The following is a 10,610-nucleotide window of genomic DNA, read 5'->3' as shown; positions in this document are numbered from 1 at the left end:
ACTGACTGAGCCACCCAGGCGCTCTATAGCCTGTTTCTTTATAACATATTACTGGGAGATTTAAAAACACTTATTTTTAAAAGGGGGGGGGGCAGTTGGCTGGCTCATTCGGGGGATCATGTGACTCTTGATCTCAGGGTTGTAAGTTGGAACCCCACATTGGGTGTAGAGATTACTAAAATAAATAACTCTAAAAAGAAAAACATTGGGGGCACTTGGGTGGCTCAGTCGTTAAGCGTCTGCCTTCGGCTCAGGTCATGATCCCAGGGTCCTGGGATCGAGCCCCACATCTGGCTCCCCGCTCGGTGGGAAGCCTCCTTCTCCCTCTCCCACTCCCCCTGCTTGTGTTCCCTCTCTCGCTGTCTCTCTCTCTGTCAAATAGATAAATAAAATCTTTAAAAAAAAAAAAAAAAAACATTGGGCGCCTGGGTGGCTCAGTTGGTTAAGCGACTGCCTTCGGCTCAGGTCATGATCCTGGAGTCCCTGGATCGAGTCCCACATCGGGCTCCTTGCTCAGCAAGGAGCCTGCTTCTCCCTCTAACCCTCCCCCCTCTCGTGTTCTCTCTCTCTCTCTCTCATTCTCACTCTCTCAAGTAAATAAATCTTTTCAAAAAAAAGTGATTTTCTGTTTTTCCGACTTAAGATTTGTAAATATTAGATCTGATTTATCTTTGCATTCTAAAACATTTTGTTAGAATTCTGTTTTGTGACATGATTAACTATTAACATGATCTGGATTCAACGTTTACTCTCCCGTTGCTTTTTTACCTCAAGAATAACTTGGTTTAGGGGCGCCTGGGTGGCTCAGTCGTTAAGCGTCTGCCTTTGGCTCAGGTCATGATCCCAGAGTCCTGGGATCGAGCCCCGCATTGGGCTCCCTGCTCCGCAGGAAGCCTGCTTCTCCCTCTCCCACTCCCCCTGTTTGTGTTCCCTCTCTCGCTGTATCTCTGTCAAATAAATAAATAAAATCTTAAAAAAAAAAAAAAAAAACTTGGTTTAAGTTTTAATTAAGCAGTTCCATCGAAGTAAAGCCATTCAGATTACTCAGGAACTGATTTGGATGTGTGTGTGTTTCTAGTAAATTTCATTGTTTTTTTTTTTCCCCCCTAGGTCAAGAAAGATATTAAAACTGGCCATTCAAAGGGGTTTGGCTTTGTTCGTTTTACGGAATATGAAACCCAGGTTAAAGTAATGTCGCAGCGACATATGATAGATGGACGGTGGTGTGACTGTAAACTTCCTAATTCTAAGGTACTTTGCTCTTTTTTCCTGTGCTTTGGGAATTTTTGCTGACAAACTCCCTTAGAAGACACCGTAAAATAACACATAAAATGCACTCTTAAAAGGTGGTGGCTGGTGAATTCCTGAAACCTTTTGCCTTGTTAAAGCCTTAGGACCTTCATGCGTGCTGAATATTTTGTTTGTTTGAAATCTTTAGTTTATTACCTCTCTAAACTAAAAGCTGGTTTGTTTTGTTCTTTTCTTTTGTTATTTCTAGTGAGTGGAGAGTTTCTTATGTAGTTACAGGTTTAAAACACAAGGACAATGAGAATACATTAATCTTGTCACGAAAGCCTGACTGGTTCCAAGCAAGCAAGACTGACTTGGAGAGTTCGCCTCTTTGCCAGGGTGTTTCTATCATTGACTTTCCTTAATCCAAATACAGTCTTTTTTTTTTTTAAAGATTTTATTTATTTGACACAGAGAGAGAGACACAGCGAGAGAGGGAACACAAGCAGGGGGAGTGGGAGAGGGAGAAGCAGGCTTCCCGTGGAGCAGGGAGCCCGATGCGGGGCTCGATCCCAGGACCCTGGGATCATGACCTGAGCCGAAGGCAGACGCTTAACGACTGAGCCACCCAGGTGCCCCCAGATACACAGTCTTGAACTTTAAACTTTAAAATGTGGGAGCGCCTGGCAGGCTCAGTCGGTAGAGTGTGTGACTCTTGATCTCGGAGTTGTGAGTTCAAGCCCCATGCTGGGTGTAGCGAGAACTTAAAAATTAGATCTTTAAAAAAGAAAATGTTATTTTTCACTGTTCTTAAAGAGCAGTGCTAATGCAGAAAACTAAGAATGTACCTCCTTTTTAATGACTAACAGAAAAGGCAGGTAACTTTTGTTATATCTGCTATCATAATGCTCTTTTCATGCTTGTAAAATACATCTCATGTTTTTCTTTGCTTTCCATCCGCCCAGCAAAGCCCAGACGAGCCTCTGAGAAGCAGGAAGGTGTTCGTCGGGCGCTGTACAGAGGACATGACCGCTGATGAGCTGCGTCAGTTCTTCTGCCAGTACGGAGAAGTGGTAGATGTCTTCATTCCCAAACCGTTCCGGGCCTTTGCCTTTGTTACCTTTGCAGATGATCAGGTATTTTTCTCTTGAATAATTTTGTCCCAGCTCTGTTAGGTAATTTGTTTTGAACTTCTCCCACCCAGCTAATTGCCATCCTTAGCCAAGCTTTCTGACCTTGTGAGCTGTGGGATATATGGGTCTAGATAGTCGTGGTAATCCCTTGATTTTTTCAGTATGTGGCACTGACCTGGGAGTGTTCTATGTGTTGAAAATAAGCTGACAAATCCCTGCCGCCTTACTAGAGCTAAAGGCGACTTTATGGGTTTAAATGAAACGAGCGTTCATTGCTTGTTTTTCCTCCAGCTTAGACAGTGGCTTGAAATCTTAAGTGTTATTGCTACTTTGATGCGTGAGTCAGTGGTTTAATCTCCTTTATTTACACCCCTTATTTCTTATAGGTTGCCCAGTCTCTTTGTGGAGAGGACTTGATCATTAAAGGAATCAGCGTACATATATCCAATGCTGAACCTAAGCACAATAGCAATAGACAGTTAGAAAGAAGTGGAAGATTTGGTGGTAATCCAGGTGGCTTTGGGAATCAGGGTGGGTTTGGTAACAGTCGAGGGGGTGGAGCTGGCTTGGGAAACAATCAGGGTAGTAATATGGGTGGAGGGATGAACTTTGGCGCCTTTAGCATCAATCCAGCGATGATGGCTGCAGCCCAGGCAGCGCTGCAGAGCAGCTGGGGCATGATGGGCATGTTAGCCAGTCAGCAGAACCAGTCGGGCCCATCAGGTAACAACCAGAGCCAAGGCAACATGCAGAGGGAGCCAAATCAGGCCTTTGGTTCTGGAAATAACTCCTATAGCGGTTCTAATTCAGGTGCAGCAATTGGTTGGGGATCTGCATCAAACGCAGGGTCTGGCAGCGGTTTTAATGGAGGGTTCGGCTCAAGCATGGATTCTAAATCTTCTGGCTGGGGGATGTAGACAGTGGGGTTGGTAGAGACTGGTGGGAATTCAAATTTTTCTAAACACATGGTAAGTATATTGTAAAATACATATGTACTAAGAATTTTCAAAATTGGTTTGTTCAGTGTGGAGTATATTCAGCAGTATTTTTGACATTTTTCTTTAGAAAAAGAGGAAAAGCTAAAGGAATTTTATAAGTTTTGTTACATAAAGGGTTGAAATATTGAGTGTTTGAAAGTGAACTGCTGTTTGCTTGATGGGTAAAAACCAACACACTACAATTGATATCAAAAGGTTTCTCCTGTAATCTTTTATCCCTGGACTTGTCAAGTGAATTCTTTGCATGTTCAAATGGAAACCATTGATTAGAACTACATTCTTTCCTCCTTGTTTTAATTTGAACCCCACCATATGGATTTCTCCCTTAGGAAAATCTCCTTTTTGGAGATCATGGTGTCACAGTGTTTGGTTCTTTTGTTTTTGTTTTGTTTTTTTTAACACTTGTCTCCCTTCACATGCAAAAGTACAATACGAAGCCTTCATTTAATCTCTGCAGTTCATCTCATTTCAAATGTTTATGGAAGAAGCACTTCATTGAAAGTAGTGCTGTAAATGTTCTGCCATAGGAATACTTCTGTCTGCACGCTTTCTCATTCAAGAACTCGTCAGCACGCTGCACAGGCTGCGTCTTTGACGGTGGGTGTCCCATTTTTATCCGCTACTCTTTATTTCATGGAGTCGTATCAACGCTATGAACGCAAGGCTGTGATATGGAACCAGAAGGCTGTTTGAACTTTTGAAACCTTGTGTGGGATTGATGGTGGTGCCGAGGCATGAAAGGCTAGTATGAGCGAGAAAAGGAGAGAGCGCGTGCAGAGACTTGGTGGTGCATAATGGATATTTTTTAACTTGGCGAGATGTGTCTCTCAATCCTGTGGCTTTGGTGAGAGAGTGTGCAGAGAGCAATGATAGCAAATAATGTACGAATGTTTTTTGCATTCAAAGGACATCCACATCTGTTGGAAGACTTTAAGTGAGTTCTGTTGTTAGGTGACCCGCGTTAGCTGAATGTGTTAAGTGACACGATACTTGTACTTCCCCCACCCCTTTGTCAACTGCTGTGAATGCTGTATGGTGTGTGCTCTCTCCTGTTACTGACCTGTAAGTGTGCTCATGTGAACTGAAGCTGGTGGCTTGAGAACATGGACGGAGCTTGTGGCGTGCTTTGCAGGAGTACTTGGAAGCAGAGTTCACCAGTGAGCTCGGGGTGTCGCAAAGAAGGGTGGAGGTTCCTCTGTCTGTTAGCCGCCCATGAGAATGCTGTCTGATGCAGTTCTGTGTCCTGTGCTTGGATGCTTTTTATAAGAGTTGTCAATGTTGGAAATTCTTAAATAAAACTGATTTAAATAATATGTGTCTTTGTTTTGCAGCCCTGAATGCAAAGAATTCATAGCAGTTAATTCCCCTTTTTTGACCCTTTTGAGATGGAACTTTCATAAAGTTTCTTGGCAATAGTTTATTTTGCTTCAAATAAACTTATTTGAAAAGTTGTCTCAAGTCAAATGGATTCATCACCTGTCATGCATTGACACCTGATACCCAGACTTAATTGCTATTTGTTCTTGCATTGTCCAAAGTGAAAGTGTTTTTTTTTTTTTCTTTTTAAATCTAGTTTTTAATAAGTCTGGGTGACCGCACCTAAAATGGTAAGCAGTACCCTCCAGCTTCTTATTAGTGCCTCTGTGCATTTGGGTGATGTTCTATTTACATGGCCTGTATAAATCTCCATTGGGAATCATGCCTTCTAAAAATATTTGGGCGAGTGGGAAAAACAATGTTGATTATTTTCAAATGCTTTGTAGCAAAGCATAGTCAAAAAGAAGGGAATATCAGCACCTTTCTGGTTCGGGATTTGAAAAGTGGAATTAATTGCGGTAGGGATAAAGTAGAAGAAACCACAAATTATCTTGTGCCTGAATCCATTACAAAGCCTGATAGCTTTAAGAACTAGCAGGGTGGGTTGTCTGTCTGGAAGTGTTAAGTGAAATGGGCTTTGTCCTCCACAAGTGGGGGAATAGAGTAATGTTGAATAAAATCGTTTACAAACTCAGATTAGACTCTCACGACGCATTGTGAAGTATGTAAAAGCAATAATCTGTTGATTCTCTGTTGTACTTTTGATGTAACTACTGTGAGGGTTGAGCTTGTTTTCTGATGGAAGAATGAACAGTTTTTGTGTTGGTAGTTTTACCTGATGCCCTTATCTGATTAGATTATGATAAATAGGTTGGTTTGTCATTTTGCAAGTTACGTGTTTTAACTTGTAGAAATGAAGTTGTCCTTTAGACTTGTGATCGCCACGTTGTTTCGTTATTCAGTTTCCTCTGTAAAAGGATCTTGCGTTGTTTTAATTTTTTTTCTGCATCTAAGTTGCATGATTTCCAAACCCTGTACCATCTGAATTTTGCATTTTAGCACTTGCACTATTACTCAGCAGCAGTAACATGGTAACACTTAAAATGGTATTCGGGGACCTCCAAAGACTAAACTGACAAGCCTCCAAGGAGCCCGGGGTAAGTTCACTTGTCAATGGCATGGTTTTAATCCCTTATTTACACTTGTTGTAAACCCGTCTTAGAAGGCTTTCAGTGTGGAGCAGCCTTCTGTTAACATGTTCGCGGCACCAGTAGCTGCGGGTATTTAATTCCACCCTAAAAAAAGAAAAAAAAAGAAAAAAGAAAATGAAGTCTAGAAGTAAACCATTTCGCAGAGATTTGTTTTTAAAAGTCTATTTGGTCATCTCAATGCATTCATTCTCAAAACTTTTTTGAACCAGTTGAATAAAAAATTTGTTGCCACCACAGTTTAGTGTCTGGAGTCTTACTGGAAAAATACAATTTCTTTTTTGTATGTGACAAAGGTGATGGAAAGATACCTTTAAAAAGTGAGTCTCAAGAAGTTCCCCTTTAACGTGCACAAGAGAAATTGGGCCAAAACTCACAATGAATTTTTATACATGAGTGATGATGATTTGGCTAGAATGAAACCCTTTGTTAAATGTGAACCTATTAGAACTTCTTAAGGAGGAACAGCCAACGAAAATGACATGAGATTTTTAAGGTTAAGTCGGCTTAAATTGTGTCCTTAGGAGAAAGAAGATGTATGTGATAATTAGAATAATTTGTTGTTGAGTACTAGGTGAGTAGCTTTTACTTGTGTATGAGTTCTATACTCAGCTATTGTATGATTTGTGATCCGTTGTTCGTTAAGTGTGCCCAAGTATTTCCATGTTCGTTGTAAGAAGGAAGAAAACACTATAGATTTATCTATAATAACACCACTTAATTCTAATATATTTCTTCTTAAGGAAATGGCACATTCGATTCAGCGCTTTTCTGTGTGTGGACATTATTTAGTCTATTTTCAAGTGCCAGGAACATCCTCACAGCTAAAATAAATTCTTAACATTGGAATTACTAGGTCAAAGACTATGCATGCTCTCAAGGCTTTCCAAATACATTGCCAGATTGTCCTTTAGAAAATGTGTGTTGTCTTTGACAATGTGAAATAGTGCTATTCCATGTTCTTTTTGTCTGCTAATTTGATAAGTGAAAAATTAGATCTCACCAATCTGTGGTATTGGTTTTTAAACATGGGAGTCAGCCAGCACCTAAGCCAAAGTTATCGATGTGTCCAGTTTATTTGCAAAAAAATCATGATTCAGTGTTATCCCTGAGCCAGTATTGCTATAATATATAAAGCTGTGTTAGAGATTAGTAAGAACAAGCCCCCACATGGTGGAATAGTCATCCGAGAACATGAACAGGCAATTCGTAGGAATATAGATAACCATTACAAAATGTACTGGACTTTGTAAGTAATTAAACGCAGATTTAACCAGCGAGTTTCTGTTGGATTGGCAAAGGTGATCCCACCTAATTGTCTGTGTCCCCTTGAATCAGAAGAGTAAGAGGCGAAAAACCTGGCGAGTGAGAAGCGCCCGGAATGGGTCTGACCCATGGTGTGGCGGTGGTTTGGGGGTTAGAGCGACAACTGATGTGTTCGTGTCTCTCAGGCCACGTGGCTGCTAAGACCTTTTACAGGAATTTTTAAAACTAAGGAATCATTGAAGACCTACAAATTAAAAATTGTTAATTATGTTCTTGATCCAGGGAATATAGTTAATAACTTTGGTGTAGACTCCATACTGATTTGCTTCCCCACAATTAAAGGAACCCCAGGACACTTCCTCCCACAAACCATCTCTGTGTCTCATTATCTTGAAACACTAACGCCCCCCCCACTGTCCCCTCTACAGCTGTCCTTGCCCCCACCTTCTAAGCCAGCACAAAACATGTTCTCCGTTACCCTCCCCCCTGGATAGGAGTGCTTCTCATACGCAGCAGTACATTTCTGATGGTCGACAATTGGTATGTCAACAAACATTAGATTTCTGGCAAGAAAACCCCTCTGGGTTAATCCCCATCCAGATGCGGTTCCAATGTCATTTGTCCTCATGAAGGATTCAGCTTCCTTTCCTGGCAAACAGATAGGCAGGATGTTACTATTGATTACAACTCTGTTCTTCAATTTAATCAGTGCTATGTCGTTATCAAAACCAGCATCATGAGTATAACCTTCATGTATAAAAATGGCCTCGGCCCAGGCTTGTGTGTAATGAGCCGACAGTCTCTTCACGGTACCCATTCTGATGTCTAAGGAGGAGGCAGCTTCTTTCTGCGTGTATACAGCGTGAGCGGCTGTTAGGATCCAGCCGTCCTGCAGGAGTGCGCCCGCTGCTGTAGCTTGACCTAGTAACAGGACTTGCCAGGGGAAATCACCAAGCTTTGCCTTCTGCCCTCCGTATATACGACCTCCTATGGTACGAGTTGATATTCCACAAACTGGGGAAAGAAGCAGAGCCTTTATAGAAACCCCGCGGTGGTTTTTCCCACAATTATTACCACTTTGGAATTGTGTCTGATGTCATCCAAAAGTTACCTCGGGTTGATTGGGTGCCCACCTAAACAGGTGAGGCTGCTTTTTAAAACACAGTTCAAAGACCCGATAAAACCTCTTGGTAAAAATGAGGTGAGTGAAAATGAACATTTAGAAACCAATTTGTTTTGCTAAAATAATTTGGTCTACACGATTGGGAAAATTAATAGGGCAAACAGGAATTGTATGAGCTGATGTACTGGGTGATGTGATTAGAAAGTGAAAGGAAATGACCTTTTCATTGCTTATTTTCCTACTTGTAAAATGGGGTATTTTCCATGTAGTTCTGGGAAAGCAGGAACTAAGGTCACTACCCCAGGATTTGCAAAATTCGTTTCACCTTTGAACATACAAATGTTTTAAGAATCAGGATGTTGCAGTTGTAGCCAGGAACCTTCAGGTTCAGGAATTATTCTTGGTCTAGTTGATGCTTCCAAACTACATTTACTGTGTATGGCTAACAATGTGCTCATTAATGTAGTAGCTATGCTTCCTGTTGTGTCAGAATACTGGCATTAAAACTTACAAATGTTGTGTCAGCTAAGATATCATTTTTTTTAAGCCAAATAACAAAGGAGTAATGAATATATTACCACCTTTCTTATTTTTTTAATCACTGTACTCAGCTTTATCTTTAGAGCCAATTCTGGTAAAAAAAAATTTTTTTGAGTACTATTAAAAGGCAAATTGCATTAATGTTTAAAAACTAGATGTCATTGAAAACAATTGCTTAGGGAAATAATGAAGTTATTAGCTTTGGGGTTTTAATAGTTATACAGAGAAAAATAACTCCGCAGCAGAACTCGTGTTTATAAATGTATAAATGGTTCAAGATAATTTTTAAAATAATTTAATTTTTTATGCTTGCCTGGTTATAAGGTCAGATATAATCAAGTGACTGATAAAGTCAGCACCTAGCAACCTCTCCGACCGGAAAGGGGGTGATAAGAACGTAGTATTTGGAAATAACAACTTGGTGTAAGAACCAAGTGCTGAAGTTCCATTTCTGCCCACCACAGCTAAAGCTCTGCTGATGTCTCCCACCCAGTTCTACTTCCATCAATAAGAATCTCTTGTATAAATGTATCCATTACCAGGCTCACAGACTGGGAGTGATGTTTCTCCTTTGGAGCTCGTCCAGAATCCATCAGCCTCACACACATATTTACCTGCAAATCATTGGAAAAGCAAAAATGTTTAACTGCATGTATAAGGTGGTTGTCATTTGCTTGAATACCCCCTTGAAAAATGTTGATTCTTGAGCATCAGTGGGAAATAGAGGTGTCTGAATAACCATTTTACATGATTTCATGAATAGGAGGTCTCTGCATTAACCATGTTTGCTTGCAAAGTGGAAACCTTTTAGATGTGTAACTTGAATATGTATCAAGATCTCAAGTGCTTAATGATAAGGTTTTGACTTGTTAAATTAAACCATTTGGAATATATTGTGTGTTTGTAGTAGTCATTTACTAGATAAGATCTGTTTTCAGATTCCTGCAAATTGACATTAAAAGTCACTTAAGCTGTAATATTTCACTTAGCGGGTGGAAGAAGTGCCTTTTAATCTTTTGTGTAGCCTTAGCCAAAAATGTCGGCTCAAGTTTAGTTTCAGATCATGAGGGCTTTGGTTCCAAATATCACGCACCGCCAACTTTGAAGAGTTTGCTTACCGTCATCAGGTGTCATTGTGTAGAACTCATCACAGCGGTACTGAATCACCGCTTTGTACGTGGTCACTTCAGGGCCTGTGATGGACTCCGCTTGGCCGCTGGGTAGGTCATCAGGAGGGCCACAGTCAACAACTAGTGAACACGGGGGGGGAGGACAGTAAAAAGACAAGACTGACAGGTGGTTGTGCGCGGGGTGCTGGAGCTCGAAGCCATATTCATCCCCCCCCACCCCCCACCCCGTGCGGTGGACATCCTCCATCTCTCTGAAGAGGGAATTGCCTTAGTGTGATTTTTTTTTTTTTAAAGATTTTTATTTATTTATTTGACAGAGAGAGAGCGAGAGCAGGAACACAAGCAGGGGGAGTGGGAGAGGGAGAAGCAGGCTTCCTGCCGAGCAGGGAGCCCGATGTGGGACTCGATCCCAGGACCCTGGGAACATGACCTGAGCTGAAGGCAGACGCTTAACGACTGAGCCACCCAGGCGCCCACCTTAGTGTGATTTTAAAGACAACCACTCCTTCCTGTTCTGAACTAAATGGCTAGAGTGAGGTGAGGCCCCTGGGGTAGGAGCCCTGTGATTCCTTTCATAAAGGAAGGGAGTTTGAAACCACTTGGACTCCTAACGCTTTTTTTTTTTTTTTTTAAGATTTTACTTACTTGAGGGGCGCCTGGGTGGC

General features: G+C 41.3%; 2 protein-coding genes across 3 annotated transcripts; one reads left to right on the top strand and one right to left on the bottom strand.

Annotated features, from left to right (window-relative positions):
- The first annotated feature begins 997 nt into the window (after nucleotides 1–997).
- LOC102738579 (TAR DNA-binding protein 43) lies at nucleotides 998–6,125 on the top strand. 2 transcript variants are annotated; one of them, XR_014142505.1, is made up of 4 exons: nucleotides 998–1,251; nucleotides 2,196–2,366; nucleotides 2,750–3,958; nucleotides 4,693–6,125. XR_014142505.1 is itself a non-coding variant. In XM_081811144.1 (3 exons), exons 1-3 carry the CDS (start codon nucleotides 1,192–1,194, stop codon nucleotides 3,278–3,280), a joined length of 762 nt encoding a protein of 253 aa, XP_081667270.1. In that variant the 5' UTR covers nucleotides 998–1,191; the 3' UTR covers nucleotides 3,281–4,672. The 2 variants fall into 2 exon arrangements, 1 of the variants encoding a protein (XP_081667270.1); XM_081811144.1 differs by lacking the exon at nucleotides 4,693–6,125 and having other exon boundaries at nucleotides 2,750–4,672.
- LOC102744838 (MBL associated serine protease 2) lies at nucleotides 4,908–10,215 on the bottom strand. Its single transcript, XM_081811145.1, is given in 5 exon segments — nucleotides 4,908–7,509; nucleotides 7,511–7,563; nucleotides 7,565–8,166; nucleotides 9,355–9,429; nucleotides 9,934–10,215. Coding segments are annotated over 5 exon segments (1,095 nt in total). The 5' UTR covers nucleotides 10,193–10,215; the 3' UTR covers nucleotides 4,908–7,403.
- Nucleotides 10,216–10,610: the final 395 nt, after the last annotated feature.

The sequence above is a fragment of the Leptonychotes weddellii genome, unplaced genomic scaffold (assembly GCF_054177405.1).
Source record: "Leptonychotes weddellii isolate Sample4059 unplaced genomic scaffold, ASM5417740v2 HiC_scaffold_5881, whole genome shotgun sequence".
Classification (NCBI taxonomy): domain Eukaryota; kingdom Metazoa; phylum Chordata; class Mammalia; order Carnivora; family Phocidae; genus Leptonychotes; species Leptonychotes weddellii.
Note: the sequence above shows the minus strand (reverse complement) of the source record. Positions and strands in the feature narration are given on the sequence as shown.

Excerpts from the sequence above, each read along its gene's own strand:
- LOC102738579 (XM_081811144.1), top strand. The coding sequence starts at position 1,192 with ATGTCGCAGCGACATATGATAGATGGACGGTGGTGTGACTGTAAACTT. Across the intron at positions 1,252-2,195 it reads GTAAACTTCCTAATTCTAAG|CAAAGCCCAGACGAGCCTCT; the intron begins GTACTTTGCTCT and ends CCATCCGCCCAG. Across the intron at positions 2,367-2,749 it reads TTACCTTTGCAGATGATCAG|GTTGCCCAGTCTCTTTGTGG; the intron begins GTATTTTTCTCT and ends TATTTCTTATAG.